Below are 15,343 nucleotides of genomic sequence, written 5' to 3' on the forward strand. Positions count from 1 at the left end.
GGCACACACTGGCACAGAGTGGGGTGGAGAGGGGATGTGTGCACTCTGAGCCAGGGCCTGTCTCATGAGAGCCCTGGCAATGATGTGCTGCTGTTCAGGAGGCTGCTGTGCTGCTGCCTTGGAGGGCTGTGCAGAGCCTTGCTCTGAGCTCTGTGTGTGTTTGTGTGTGTTTGTGTGTTTGTTTGTGTGTGTTTGTGTGTGTTTGTGTGTTGATGTTTGTGTGTGTGTGTGTGTGTTTGTGTGTGTGTGTGTGTTTGTGTGTTTGTGTGTGTGTTTGTGTGTGTTTGTGTGTTTGTGTGTGTTTGTTTGTTTGTTTGTGTGTGTTTGTGTGTGTGTGTGTGTTTGTGTGTGTGTGTCTTTGTGTGTGTTTGTGTGTGTTTGTTTGTGTGTGTGGCCCCTTCTCCTCACCAATTCCTTCAATTCCTTCTTCCCTTCCTGGTTGCCCCTGGGGCTCCTCTCCTGCCTGCAGTGCCCACCTTCTCTGCCAGCCCCTCCTGGCCTCCCTGACCCCATCTCCTGCCTCTCACAGCTACACAGCCCAACCTTGGCACAATTCTTGCTTCCCATGATGTGGTCCCTGCACAGATCCATCCCCAGATGGGTAAAACCCCCATCCTCCATTCTACCTTCTCCTGCACCACCTTGGGCCAGCTCCTGAGTCCCTTCTCTCTCCGTTCCTCCCCTGCTTCTCCTCTTTCTGGTGAGGTTTTCCTCCCTTGCCTTTTCACAGGATGCTCTGTGTGTTTGCATGCCCACCTTACAGCCCACCCCTCTCACCTGTCCCAGGTGCAGCTGTGGTGGTGTCTCAGTATTTTGGTGTCTTCAGCAGAGCCAGGATTCCTGTCTGGACATTTTTCTTGTGTTTTTATGCTTCCTTCTTTCTGGCCAGTGTAAAAATAGTTTTGGCCTGCTCATACCCAGCTTTATGGACTGTTTTTCACCCTTGAGCTTCTACCATTGTGCATCTGCTGCATCCAGCTGAGTGCTGGCTTTGCAGCAGGCTCGTGGACACCAGCTCCCCATCACCTGCTGGGAGCTGCCTCATTGCCTCCCTGCTGATTTCTTCCCAAAATGTGGCTTTGCTGAGAAGCCCAAACCTCCTGGCATCAGCAGGGCAGCCCTGTGCTGTGCCTGCTGCCATGTGTGCTGACTCACAGTGTCTCCCTGCTTGCCCTTCCTCCCTGAGCTCTTCTTCCCTTCTCCTGGGGTTTTGAATGCAGAGTCCTTGGGGCTCAGGCTTTATTCTGGCTCTGCAGAGGTTTATGGCACTTCCATGAACATTGGATGGCCAAGCCCAGAGTTCCTGGGTTTTGATGATTCTTTCTCATGCCCAGCAGTCTGCAGTGATGACTTCTCTGAAGTGAATCTGAGCTTTTGTAAATTGAGCTCTGCAGCCTTTCTGCAAGCTTGAGTGAGTGTGTAATGGGATCAGATGGCAGTGCAGGAGCTGGGGGTGGAAAAAGTCACAAATGTGATACTAAAAGGAAAAAGCTCTTAAAGGCCACACTATGTGAGTTTTTCCTGACCTGATCTTTGAATCCTGGCTGTGGAAAAGCTTTTCTGTGGATAGAAATTGCTCATTTCCACATGCCCATATGGTTTGCCAAGTGAGTTTGCTCAGTTTCCAGGCATCATTTGAATTCTCTCATGTACAGTCAGGTTTCTTGAGCAAAATAAAAAAGTGGGGACTTCTCTCTGCTGTTTTTGATTGTGCATTGCAGTGGGGAGTGATCTCTCTGCCCTGGAGTGTTGCCAGTCTCAGAAGTAATGTGATTTTAGCTGTGACAAGTGTGTCCCAAGGGTAGCTGTATGCCTCCATCTTCCCCTCCTTTAGCTTTCAATTCTCCAAATTGACTTTTCCTCTCATTTTCTGTGCATTTCACCTACTTGGCCCTTTGTTATTTAGTTTAAAATTTGGGCGTTTGCCTGGCTTTCATGTACGTGCATTGCAGGGTTGCAACAGGTGAGGCAGCAAATAGATAGGCTGTAAAATGGGGGCTGAGTTTTGGGGAGCCGTTGTACAATCTAAGGCAGCTGCACACATCCATGTGATCTGTCCTCTTCCTCCTCCTCTCTTCAGCTGCTCCAAACAACCAGCACTTTAAAAACCGCCCCCATTTGTGTCTCTGGCTGCTCTGGGATGTGCTGCACACACGGGGCAGGGCTGCACCGCTCAGGATGTGGGGACCGGCCCGAGCAGGGGCTGCGGAACGAGCGGGGCTTGCAGTGGGAGGGCCGGGGGGGGGGGGGGGGGGGGGGAGTGTAGGGGAGAGTGCAAGGGGGTGAGCGGCTGTGCGCGAGTGTGCCCGGGTGTGCCCGAGTGTGCCCGAGTGTGCCCGGGTGTGCAGGGGTGTGCCCGGGTGTGCAGGGGTGTGCCCAGGTGTGCAGGAGTGTGCCCGGGCGTGCCTGAGTGTGCCTGGGTGTGTCCGGGTGTGCCCGGGTGTGCAGGAGTGTGCCCGGGTGTGCAGGAGCGTGCCCGGGCGTGCCTGAGTGTGCCTGGGCGTGCCTGGGCGTGCCCGGGTGTGCCTGAGCGTGCCCAGGTGTGCCTGAGTGTGCCCGGGTGTGCCCGAGTGTGCCCGGGTGTGCCTGAGTGTGCCCGGGTGTGCCCGGGTGTGCCCGAGTGTGCAGGAGTGTGCCTGGGTGTGCCTGAGTGTGCCCGGGTGTGCCCGGGTGTGCAGGGGCGTGCCCGGGTGTGCCTGAGTGTGCCCGAGTGTGCCCGGGTGTGCCCGGGTGTGCCCGAGTGTGCAGGAGTGTGCCTGGGTGTGCCTGAGTGTGCCCGGGTGTGCCCGGGTGTGCAGGGGCGTGCCCGGGTGTGCCTGAGTGTGCCCGAGTGTGCCCGGGTGTGCCCGGGTGTGCCTGAGTGTGCCCGAGTGTGCCCGGGTGTGCCCGGGTGTGCCCGAGTGTGCCCGGGTGTGCCTGAGTGTGACCGAGTGTGCACGGGTGTGCCCGGGTGTGCCTGAGTGTGCCCGGGTGTGCCCGGGTGTGCAGGGGTGTGCCTGAGCGTGCCCGGGCGTGCCCAGGTGTGCCTGAGTGTGTCCGGGTGTGCCTGAGTGTGCCCGGGTGTGCCCGAGTGTGCCCGGGTGTGCCTGAGTGTGCCTGGGTGTGCCCGGGTGTGCCGGGGTGTGCACGGGTGTGCCTGAGTGTGCCCGGGTGTGCAGGGGTGTGCACGGGTGTGCCTGGGTGTGCACGAGTGTGCCCGGGTGTGCCTGAGCGTGCCCGGGTGTGCAGGGGTGTGCCTGGGTGTGCCTGAGTGTGCCCGGGTGTGCAGGAGTGTGCACGGGTGTGCCTGAGCGTGCCCAGGTGTGCCCGAGTGTGCCCAGGTGTGCCCGAGTGTGCCTGAGTGTGCCCGGGTGTGCAGGGGTGTGCACGGGTGTGCCTGGGTGTGCCCGAGTGTGCCTGAGTGTGCCCGGGCGTGCCTGAGTGTGTCCGGGTGTGCACGGGTGTGCCCGAGTGTGCCCGGGCGTGCCCGGGTGTGCAGGGGTGTGCCCGGGTGTGCCTGGGTGTGCAGGGGTGTGCCCGAGTGTGCCCGAGTGTGCCCAGGTGTGCCTGAGTGTGCCCGGGCGTGCCTGAGTGTGCCCGGGTGTGCCTGGGTGTGCAGGAGTGTGCCCGGGTGTGCCCGGGTGTGCAGGGGTGTGCCCGGGTGTGCCTGAGTGTGACCGAGTGTGCACGGGTGTGCCCGAGTGTGCCCGGGCGTGCCCGAGTGTGCCCGGGCGTGCCCGGGTGTGCAGGAGTGTGCCCGGGTGTGCCCGGGTGTGCCCGGGTGTGCCTGAGTGTGACCGAGTGTGCACGGGTGTGCCCGGGTGTGCAGGGGTGTGCCTGGGTGTGCCTGAGTGTGCCTGAGTGTGCCCGAGTGTGCCTGGGTGTGCCTGGGTGTGCAGGGGTGTGCCCGAGTGTGCCTGGGTGTGCCTGGGTGTGCAGGGGTGTGCCCGAGTGTGCCCGGGTGTGCAGGAGTGTGCCTGAGTGTGCCCGGGTGTGCCTGGGTGTGCCCGAGTGTGCCCGGGTGTGCAGGGGTGTGCACGGGTGTGCCTGAGTGTGCCTGAGTGTGTCCGGGTGTGCCCGGCTGTGCCTGGGTGTGTCCGGGCGTGCCTGAGTGTGTCTGGGCGTGCCTGAGCGTGCCCAGGTGTGCAGGAGTGTGTCCGGGTGTGCCTGAGTGTGCCCGGCTGCCCCTGAGTGTGTCCAGGTGTGCCCAGGTGTTTGGGGCCTGTTCCCGTTGCTGCCCAGAGGCAGAGCCGTGTGCTGGTGTTCGGGGCCTGTTCCTGTTGCAGGAATCCCTCTGTTTCCTGTTCAATGCCAGCCAGCTCGCTCGGGCTGTGCACTCCATACTCCAGTAGAGGCTCCTGCTCTGCCTGTGCTGCTGCCCCAGGGCAGCCCCGTGACCCTGCCAGATGGGGCTCACACACAGCCCTGGGCTCAGCCCTGTGCTGGCCTGAAGCAGAGGACAGAAGGAGCAGTGTGTGTTTTGGGAACAGGCTGGTGTGGGGGGCTTCAGCCCGAGGGATGAGTGGGCTTATCTGGGAGGGTGCACTGCTTTCATGTTGTCTTTGTTTAAAGTCATGCTTGTTTTTCCCTGAGGTGTTTCAGTTGTTTTTTATCCCAGCACAGTGGGCTGCAGTGCTTTGGGCTGGATGCTGCTGCTGGGTGTGCTCAGGTGCTGCATCCACAGGAGCTACAGGAGAAGGCAGCTGAGCCCAGGCTGTCCCTGCTGTGTTCTCAGGAGCATCTCAGTGCAGTGTCTGCTGCCCCGGATCAGGAGCTGCTGTGTGTGCCACAGAGCAGGATGCCTTTGGCAGCACTGCACGTTTTTTCCTGCAGAAATGGATTGATTTTGTTGCTGGACTGGCAGCATTTCTTTGTACTTGGGTATTGGCTTCCCCTGTGGAGGAGTTTGTGGTTTCTAAGACTCTAATTACTTTAGTGTAATAGTTTTTCCTCTGCTTTTGTAATGACTTTGGTGAGTGCCATCTGCTGTTGTGACACTGCTGGGCAGTGTGAGCCTGGGGTACACTTCAACCTTCAGGGAAACTAAGACTGAAATCCCATTTTCAGCTTTATCTCCAGCCTTTTTGGACTGATGGGAGTGTGTGGACTCAAAGGGACAAAAGGACAACAGATATTTGGGATGCAAACAGACCCTCTGTTTTACTGCAGGGTCTGTTTGCCGGGGCACAGCCTGCCTGGCCCTGCTGGGAGCCTGCACAGTTTAGGGTGGAGGGAGGCGTTTGTTTCCTCGATGGCTGGCAGGAGCCACATCCTTCCTTCAGCAGCTGCTTGCTGACAAACAGCTTGACCTACATCCTCTGGCTTTGCCTCAGAGACAACAGACAGGGTGGTGTGCTGGGTGTGAGCATGGTCAGTGCTGGGCTGCAGGGGATGGACACAGGGCTGCTGACACAGGGAACTGGCACAGCCTGGGGCAGGGAGCCCTAGGACTGGATTTCTGACAGCCCCAGAGGAGAAATGCCTGTCTGGGTGCTGCAGAGCCCTTCTGGGTGCCAGTGCACATCCCTCCATCCCTGCAGGTCACAGGGCCTGGCACTGCTTTGTCAGATATAGATCACAGCCTGCACCACACGTTTTTTCCAATATCATTACATCCACCACACTAGAAGGGCTTTAAAATCCATAACCCTTTATGGATTTTTTTTTGTATTTGTTGTAGGCAGTGCTCAATGAGTTTCCAAATATTTTGTGTGAGGATCTGGGATGCTTTGCAGCCCTTACCCTTCAGCTGTCATTGAATCCCACCAGGATGACTGCCAGGACTTTGTCTTGCTGGTCATCAGAGGTATCAGATCTAGAAAAGAAATGTCATCAAAGCCCCAGCTTTTTAAAGGGACAGCTTTAGAAACACAGTCCTAGTTTCAGGACCATGTTGCAAAACAATAAAAGGACTGAAAATACAGTGTGATTGGAAGGTCTGCATTTCCAAGGAGATGTGGAAGGCTCACAGAGGGACTCTAATTTACTGTCACAGCTGCTGCAGGGTGAGGTGAGGGCGGCCTGGTGTGAGTTCTCGGGGTCATGGCACTGCTTTAACCCAGCAAGGCTACTGAGTTTTGCCAGGATTGGTGCAGTGAATCAGAGGCTGGCAGAGCTGGCTGCCTGTCCTGTGGGGCCCTGCCTGCTGTCATGGGCAGGGCAAGCCTTGGGCCCCAGGCCTGCAAATGGGTGTCCTGTTAATTCACATTAATTTGCAAAGCTTGGCCGACTTTGAGAAGTGCACAGTGCTGTTCTGAAATAAGACTGGTGTTTCAGGTGATTAACCAAATTCAATTAAGCAATTAATGAGCATGAGACTGACTGAGAGTAAATGAGCTCCTTTTCTCTGTCTACCTGTTGGGTTTTTCATATTCCTGTTTTTCAGATGGACTCTTTCTTTTCTTAATAAATCCCTTACAGCTCAGGTCTTGGATGTAGAATCAAGAAGTTCTGTGTGCAGTGGGACTGGCAGCATTTGTCACCCCATTCCCAAATCCCTCATGGCTGAGGGAGCTCCCTGGATGCCCTGGCAGCCAGCCTGGGCTCTCTGCTCCTGACCTTTGACTTTCTCACTGGTAATCTGAGGAGTGTGAGGTTCCTCTCAGGACTGTGCAAGCAGTAAAGCAAAGTTTTCAGGGAGTGATTAAGAAGGGAATTTTTTTCAGATAACTGAGCTAATTCATACTGGATTTCTACAGCATGGGAAGGAAACATTTAAATGCAAAACTGTCTAAGGCAAGATGTGTTTCATTAATGCATCCCAGGAGCCGAAGGCACAGAACAGGCACAGGACTTTTGGCTAGGATTGGTTATGGAAGAGCAATGTTGACTTCCTTGCTTATCTCACATGTCACAGAAAATACTGAATTGTTTAGGCTCTCAAACAAGCTGGTGTGGCTGTTTATCCAGTGGTGTTATACAATGCTGAGCTTTCAATCCTCATTTGGGACTCATTTTTTTAAGCTGCTGGTTGTGCTGTGTTCAGCAAGAGATCTTGCACTGGTCTCCTCTTTACTCCAGTCATGGTGAGCAGTTCATCCCAGAAAAGCCATTTTCCTGGAGGGTAACATGTGCTGCCCATGGGGAAGCATCTGATGTTCCTCTTCTGAGAGGGGAGAGCTGTTGTCCTGCAAGGATGTCCTGTCCAGAGGCACATGGCACCACGTGCTGCTGCAGGGCCTTCATAAACAGTCTGTGGCAGGGCCAAGCAGCAGGATTTTGGTTGAGGTTCAAAACAAGACAAAGGTGATGGGTCAGAATTTGGTTCATGTTTTATTGTGACCACTCCTATACAGAGTCATTGGTTGGCTTTTGTTGTGAAGTTTGATTTTCACAATGCAGTGCTGAGACCCTGACTCTTGCTGATGAAACCTGAAGTCAGGCTGGGCTGCTGAGATGGCATTTGCCTGCTTCAGAAGTTGTTTTCCTCATTTTACTGGGTTCTGGACTTGTTACACAGACAAAATTGGTACAATAAGGAATGTAATGAAACTCTCCTAATAGTTTTTGCTCGTGACTCCAGGGATTTTTGGAGAAGTTCCTCTTGTTCCCTGAAATGTAAGTGAGAATAAAATGGGGCTCTGGCCTTTGGCTGTGTCTGGGCTGCGATTTATGGAGAGGGCTTTCCTGTCTTTCCAGAGGGATGCTGTTCTTCCTTCCAGGGGCTGAGATTCCTGCTTTGGCAGTGGCAGCTGCAGCCTTGCTCTCCTCATTCCTAGGAGAGCACAGCTCTCATCTGCTCCTCAAGCAAAGCCAGCCCCGAGCTGAGCAGAGCCAGTGCAGGAGCCTTCCTGTGCTTCTGCCAAGCTATACAGATGAGCTGCTCAAACATAACGATGCTGGATCTTGCAGCTGTTAAAGAAAGCAATGGCCTGTCCAGGAGGCTTTCTTGCTCCATTAGGAAATTAGAGACTGTGCTGAGACAGAGCAGCACAGTGCTTTGTTATTCCCATAGCTTATTGCTTCAAATTTAACCCTTCATCTCCCTCTCTGCAAACCATGCTCATCAGTGGTGACCTGCAGCACAGGAGCATCAGAGTGCCGAGTAAAGGGCAGTCCAGTGGTAACACAGTTTGAAATTAAGCACAAGATGTTAGTTACTGGTTATTTTAGATGCTACACATGTGTAATATTTTTCATAATCTGTTTTTCCTGCAGGAAAAAACGAAAGTGGTGGAACCCCTGGACTATGAGAACGTGATCCTCCAGCGCAGGGTTCAGATCTACAGCGATCCCCTCCGGGACCTCCTGATATTTCCAATTGAGGATGTGTCTGTGAGTTTGCTCTGGCTCTTTCCCATGTTGGAGGCTCACTCATCTCCTGTCCTGCTTACCTTGGAAAATTTCCACCACTAACCACATGTTAATTTTGGCTGCATTACTGACACATAAAACCAAAATGACCCACTGGTGGCTTAGGCCCACCACATTTATTTAAAGTGAGTGTCAAGCCCTGAAGATGCAGTTTGTGCTGAAAAATTGTTCTCCTTTTCCTGCAGATCTCAGTCATCAGCCGACAGAGAAGGACTGTCCAGTCAACAGTGCCAGAAGATGCTCTAAAGAAAGCTCAGAGTCTCTTTGTCAAAGAGGTAGGGACAAAGCCTTCAGCCCTTGATGGCCCTTGGACAGGATGCTCAGCTGCAGCTCCTGATCTGCAGCATTGCAGCTCCCTTGGCTTCTCCTTTGTGGGCAGCCCTGCCCGATCTGCTGCACAGGAGAGTTCTCACAGGTATCTCACGTACAGAGTGTCCTTGCAGTGGGTTTTGGACACAGCCAAGGTGTGTGGCTTTGCACCACCTGCCTGACAAGGGGATCCACAACCTCCCTGGAGCATCTGGAGTGCTGTGGGTTTGTTGTGAAGTGCTGCTCTCCAGGACCATTCCCTTCAAGTGCAGCAGAACAAAAAGCAATGGTTGTGTTGAGTTAGATGTGCTGTGTTTCTGAGGACAGAAAACTTTTGCCTTCTGGAAAACAGTCTCCTCCCATATCCCTACTCCATTTTTAGAGCCTTGGAGTGATGTAAATCCAAAATCTGTAGCTGTGTGGCAAGCCAGATGCTGTGTGATTTTTGTCTCTGTGCTGAAAAGGTTCCTTATGGAATTCTGCATTGCTACATGAAGGAAGTGAAGCAGCCTTGCCCACTCCCTTCCCACTTGTGCTTACCTCACCCTGCAGTGTGTAACCTCTCAGACTGGTGCTGGGCTTTGTTGTGCTTGCTGTAGCTTTCTGAGAGCTGTATTGTTTTCCTTTCAGTGCATTAAAACCTACAGCTCTGACTGGTTTGTGGTGAACTACAAATATGAGGAATACTCAGGAGACTTTCGGATGTTGCCATGGTAAGTGTCGTGCTCCCTTGGAATGCTGATGTGTGATCACAGGATGAGGACAGACTGCAGCCCAGACCCATGGCAGGATAAATAGTGTTGGCAGTGCCTGCACAGGAGCCCCATTGTGCCACTGGGCTGATGTTCCAGTGTGCCTCACACAGGCCAGGCAGATTATCCTTGTGGCCCAGCTCAGGGAGGGTGATGTGCTATTGCTGCTGGGGCTGCCAGTGCTGGGGAGTTCTGCTTGGAAAAGCTGGGCTGTGCCAGTGCTGTGCCAGTGCTCCCAGCTCCACAGCCAACTGGGCTTTTCAGACAGGCACATCCATCTCAGATTTCTGCTGGATTGTTATTTCCTGTGTGATGGTGCCTGCTCTGCTCCCTGCCCACACTCTGGGCATGTCTGGACCCCTGTCCAGGCTGCTCATGTGCTGCAAGCTTGTTAAATGCTTTTTCTTCTTAATTGGGTGTAGTGGGTGTGTTCTGAGGGTCTCAAGGGGATGTGAAGCAGCAATGGAGTCATACTGCTCATCAAATAATGTTAACATTTTTGAATAATCTTGTAGTCTGATCTTGCTTCTTTTTTGATAAAGATGGAAGATAAACCAGAGTGCTCTCTCTTTGTTCCATAAAAGCAAGTCAGCAAAAACTCTGCAGAATCAAGAGCTAACAAGAGAAAGCTAATTACAGACTGCTTGTGCCTAATTTCCATGAAATGCACTCAGAACTTAGCTTTCCCCAGCTGCAAGGAGCTGTAGGTCTCTTGCAATTTATCTTCTGTGCTCTGTAGCCTGCACTTTGGCTGCTGCTTCTGGATCCAGCATCAGCTGCTGGCTCATACAACCCTCATGTTCCATTCATTAAACATGAAAATGTGTTGTGATTTCAGCAAATCCTTTAGGCCAGACAAGATTCCAAGCCATGTGTTTGAAATTGATGAAGACTTTGAAAAGGATGAGGTAAGGAGAAGGTTGGTTTTTTGTTTTGGTTTTTTTTTTTTTTTAATGTATTCCTGTTAAAAAAGCAGGAATACATTAAAAAGTTAATTTCACAAGGCAAAGCCAGAATTCAGTTCCTAGGAATGGTTTTCTGGTGAGTTGCTTTCTGCTGTGAAAATGGGATCAAAAGTGTGGCAGTGATTTATTCCAAAGTATGACATGATAATCTCTTGGAGCCAGGGGTCTCCTAAGCTATCTGGATGATTAGTCACATTTCTTATGGCTTTTTCCCTTGAAACAGAGCATCACAGGAAAAGGACAAAAAGGAGGCCAAGTAGTCACTAAGGAAAACTCCTCATGTCCAGAACTAAAACTGGGCAGTCTGTTTTTCAGCTACACTGTGATTCTGGGGTTCTCCTCCTAGAAAGTTTTGTGGTTTACCACATAATCAGCAGCATTTTTTCAGCAGTCACTTTGACCCACCCTGCTGACAGTGTGTCAGTCCTGCTCTGCCCATCCTGTGCCAGTGCTGGGAGGTGTTTGCCCCTCTGGAGGGGGCATCTTGTGCTCAGCTGGCATCAGGGAGGATTGGCAGCCCTGGAGCTCCTCTGGGGGGTGGGCTGGGGGCTCTGCCAGCAGGGACATCTCAGACCTGCTGGTTATTTTGGATGGTGCAGATGCCAGGTTTCCTGCCCATGAATATCACATGTGCTACAGAAGGGATGGGCAGTGTTTCTCTATTTCAAGTACCACGTGGAGATTAATCCATGCACGTGGTATTAGGAAGTTTTTGTTTACAGAGGGAAGGGTTTAGCCCAGCTGTTTAAAATTCCCATGGCACCAATATGTTGCTGCTGAGAAATTACAGAGGAAAAGGGAACTTAGTTGCAGAGCTGAAGATTTGGAGGGGCTGTTTCATGCACATTTCTCAAATTACTGGGGTATGTCCCAGCACACCTCAGATCTGGACTGCATTAGCTTCTTTGTAAATGGAAATGTTTTGTCAAGTTTGGCCTTAATCTTTTTTTAGCTATGTTGTTAATTTGCATTGCATCAGTAACTTGAGGTGCTGCCTCTTAAAAAATGTCTGCTCTGGGCTGGAGACAGTGCTATGCACTGTTATCAGCATGCCTCCAAAAAAGCAAAAGGACAAAAATACTCTATCAAAATATGGAGACCTTTCTTCTTCTGGCCAGTGTCCCAAGTCCTCAAACAAGAGAAGTTACTGAGGTTTGTTGTGGAAGAGCATTGCAAGTGCTTTCACAGATGTTGTGAGGTTTGTATCTTTTGGCATGGCTGTATCTAAAGGATTCTGTTACAGTTTCCCGACAGAGCATTTGCATTAGAATTGTGTAATGGAAATTCAAGTAAAAGAAATCTCTTGATGAAAAAAGGTGAACCACTATAAAGGAGAGACCATAGGTTGTTTTACCCAGGGAAATAAAGCATCAGAAAATTTACTCTGGAAGCTGGACATGAAAAGAGTGCAGCCCTGCCCCTTTGGACGCAGCAGGCTCTGTAAAGCAGCTCCTTCATGGCTCAGCAGGGCAGGCTGGGGCTGCCTCTGCTGCTGAGGCACTGGGAACCCCAGGGTCAGATTTTTTCAGCACTTTGGGCTCTCATTTCTCTCCCTGGTGGAGGTCATGGTTAGGTGTGAGTGGAGAGCCATTCTCTCTTTCTGGGACCATGGGACAGGAGCAGGTGGAACCCATCTGGTGTGCCAAAACCAGCCTGGTTGGGTTGAAACTTTGTGGTTTGGTAAATGTGAAATCAGCCAGTTACATTTCAGTTATTTTACTGGGGTTTGGTGGTTTTTGCTGAAATATAAAATATGAGAATGACAAAAGGATATGACAGGAAAAGTTCAGAGTTCTGCATTTTGCAACTTCCTAAACAGACTGTCTTGAAAATTTCCATCTTCCCCAAGTTTTGAAATCCTGCATAAGAGCCTGAGGCCTCATTGCAAAATCACTGTGCAGCTCTATCAGAATAGATGTAATCTTTCTTTTTTAAAAGGTGACAGTCTAGCCTGTTTTACCTCTTTATTGGAAAGGAATATCCCTGATATTTTATTTTATTTTATTTTATTTTATTTTATTTTATTTTATTTTATTTTATTTTATTTGTGGTAGCATTGTATGCATAACTGTACCTGTTGCACATACATTCTACATGTCACTGTATTGCTGTAGTTAAAATGATATTGCTCTCCACGGTGGACAAATCCCTTTGTCCAAGGGGAATTTCCTGTGGGAAACAGTTTGCCTGACCTCTTTTCATGGTTGTTTGCTGTCTTTCAGGACTCCTCTTCCCTGTGCTCCCAGAAGGGGGGTGTGATAAAGCAGGGCTGGCTGCACAAAGCAAATGTCAACAGCACCATCACTGTTACCATGAAGGTGAGTTTGGTGCAGTTAGTGATGAATGAGGTGGAGCTCAGGCCACATCTCCAAAGCTCCCAGGAGCACAATGGCTGGATTTGGGTTGGGATGGGCATCTGCCCCTCTTGTATCCATGGTGGGCTGGAAAACCCAGTCTGGCAGCAGTTTCTGACCCTCCCCTCCCCAGCATGTAAGGCTAATGCACGTTGCACCATGACAGGCAAGCTGACCAAAAGGTGAAGCATGTTCTAGTAAAGCAAGATTGTTTTCTGAACGAGCAGCTGAGGCCCAGGAGAGGAAACAGCTGCCCTGCAAAGACAGCTTTCTGAATTTACAGTTTCCTTGCTGGTTGGAAACATGTAGAGAGGCCAGCTTTAAAATAAAATGATAAATCTTTGCTTTTAAAGCAGGGGTGATATTACTGCAGAGATGTAGCATTACTGACCTGGAAGCAACAGCTGCCTTGTCTCCTGTTCTCTGCTCTTCATAATCCAGTGTGACATTGCTCAGATTGTGCAGAGATTTTGAGGAGTTCCACCACAGGTTTTTGCTATGGCAATGAGCCTTTCTGCAGTCCCACCATGCAGCTGCCTTGTCACAGCAAAGAGAGAATGTTGGGGAGTTTGTAAGGATCTGTTAAAATAATCTCAAAAAGCCTAACTGTTCCAAGGCTTGATTCAATGATTTATGCTTCCAGGGGAAATGGAATGGGACTGTTCATAGGGCTAATTTTAATTTGAGTTTTAAAATGGGCTTGGAGGTGATAGACAGAAAAGGAATTTCTGATCCTCTGCTTTTCCAAGCAAGCTTAAAGCAACTTTTTTTCCTGAAACTTCTGGAGGTGGTGTCATCTGTGCTCAGTGTAGTCAGTTGGATCTGTTCTAGCCTGAGCTCTGGTGGTGCTGTCTCAGTGCCCTGCACCTCAGCCCTGCCTTTCAGAGAAGTTACCTGAACTGCACTGGCTTCAGTTCAATTTATAAGATCCAGGGTCTCCAGTGAAGCTCTGGTGTCAAAGTACTGAGGATCAGGAGCTGTTCTCTGAGCTGTGTCTTGGAGCCAGGGGTCTCCTAAGTTATCTGGATGATTTGTCACATTTCTTATGGCTTTTCCCCTTGAAACAGAGCATCATAGGAAGAGGAAAAAAGGGAAGTGAAGTAATTACTAAGGAAAACTCCTCATGTCCAGAACTAAAACTGAGCAGTCTCTTTTTCAACTGCACTGTGATTCTGGGGTTCTCCTCTTGGAAAGTTTTGTGGTTTACCACATAATCAGCAACACCTCTAAGGCACATGTGAGGAAGCTGAGGACTTTGGCTGAGGACTTTGGCCACCTTCAGCCTTGCCACCACATGGAGAGGCTGCTGTGGTGTGTCCATCTCATCAGTGCTGCTTCTCTGCTGGGCTGTTGGTGTCTCACACTGTGCTAAGTGTGTGCAGAGTGTGTTCTGTGGAGAGCTGAGCCACAAGCAGACTCTCATTAGGCTGCAGCTGTCACCCTTTATTTCAGAGCACCCTTTCCTGTGCAGGGAAGTGCCCTGGTTTGGCTCAGCTCTCCCTCTCTGGTTTGCAATGTGTTGGTGGCCTGTGCTACAGCCACAGCACCAGGACTGTCCTTCTGTCCTTCTCTGCCCAAGTGCACTTCCCCAGGTCTCTAGCCCTCCCTCTGCCATCTCAGTGCTCACCAGCAGCCCCTGTAGCCTGATCAGAGGGGATGTTCCCTCTGCCCACAGGTTTAGAGTATTAATTTCCTCTTCTGACAGTGATTTCTGACAGCAGTGCTTGCACAGGGGGAAGATCACAGGAAAAGTGTTTGCTGTTTGATTCTGCATTTGCTTTTGAACAGAGTTCAGCAAATGCAAACTGTTTAGCATGAAATCCCATAACCACAAGGGATATCAACCCTGTAATATCTAGAGAGAGATCTGTCATGGGTTTCTGTGGCATCCACTGCCAGAATTCCTGAGATTGCTTCAGTGAAGTGCTAAATCAGTGTTCAGGCTGGGTTAATGCTTCACATCCTTGGCTTTCCATGTGTCTTTATGCTCTGTTGAACTAAAGGTTTAGTTAAATCTTATAAAACTTAAAGCTCAACAGCCCATGGAGCATCTCTACAGCTAATTATCATCCAAATGAGGCCAGAGGTTACTCTCAGAAGGGATGGCTTATGGTTCAGGGCACGAGGCTCCCTCCCAGTTCTCTGCAAGCCAGGGGGTTTACTGAACCTGTGCTGGTGTCAGTAATGATAGAAACAGGAAATTACTTGTAATCTCCCATGTGGCATGAAAAATGCTGTGTTTATTCATAGATCTTCCAGGTAGACAGAACAGTAGAAATCCTTGCAGTGCTGCTTGGCCTGCCTTCCTTCATGATCCTGCTCACACAGATACCCAGCAACAGTGAAATGCACCCTGCTCCTTACAGCATATGGTGCTACCACAGTTGCTGCCAAAATGGTCTCCTGAATTATAGTCCAGTAGCTTTAGGCTGACAAGCATGAAGAAAGGTGTTCAGAGATACTGGAGAGCTTTTTTTTTTCTTCATGAAAATCAGTAGTACAAACACAAGGACAATTCTCCTGAAATGACTGCTTTTTGATGTAAGAATTGGACACTAAGCCAAAGCCAGTTCATGAAAATAAGTTTGTATAAAAAAACCCCAAACCCAAAGCCACAAAAAACCCAAGCAGTTGAATGGATTGCATTGTCCCTTGGCTTGCATTTGAGTGC

General features: G+C 50.7%; 1 protein-coding gene across 4 annotated transcripts in view; it reads left to right on the forward strand.

Annotated features, from left to right (window-relative positions):
- The window catches only part of DOCK11 (dedicator of cytokinesis 11), a 79,928-nt gene that overhangs the window by 10,177 nt on the left and 54,408 nt on the right, over positions 1 to 15,343 (forward strand). For all 4 annotated transcript variants that reach the window (XM_071442338.1, XM_071442339.1, XM_071442336.1 and 1 more), the window contains exons 2-6: positions 8,137 to 8,253; positions 8,478 to 8,567; positions 9,232 to 9,314; positions 10,192 to 10,261; positions 12,541 to 12,636. In XM_071442338.1, the coding sequence (XP_071298439.1) occupies positions 8,137 to 8,253; positions 8,478 to 8,567; positions 9,232 to 9,314; positions 10,192 to 10,261; positions 12,541 to 12,636 (456 nt within the window). The remainder of the gene's footprint in view (positions 1 to 8,136; positions 8,254 to 8,477; positions 8,568 to 9,231; positions 9,315 to 10,191; positions 10,262 to 12,540; positions 12,637 to 15,343) is intronic.

Source organism: Agelaius tricolor, unplaced genomic scaffold (genome assembly GCF_023055355.1).
Source record: "Agelaius tricolor isolate 1412-34295 unplaced genomic scaffold, bAgeTri1.0.p SCAF_17, whole genome shotgun sequence".
In the NCBI taxonomy this organism is placed as follows: domain Eukaryota; kingdom Metazoa; phylum Chordata; class Aves; order Passeriformes; family Icteridae; genus Agelaius; species Agelaius tricolor.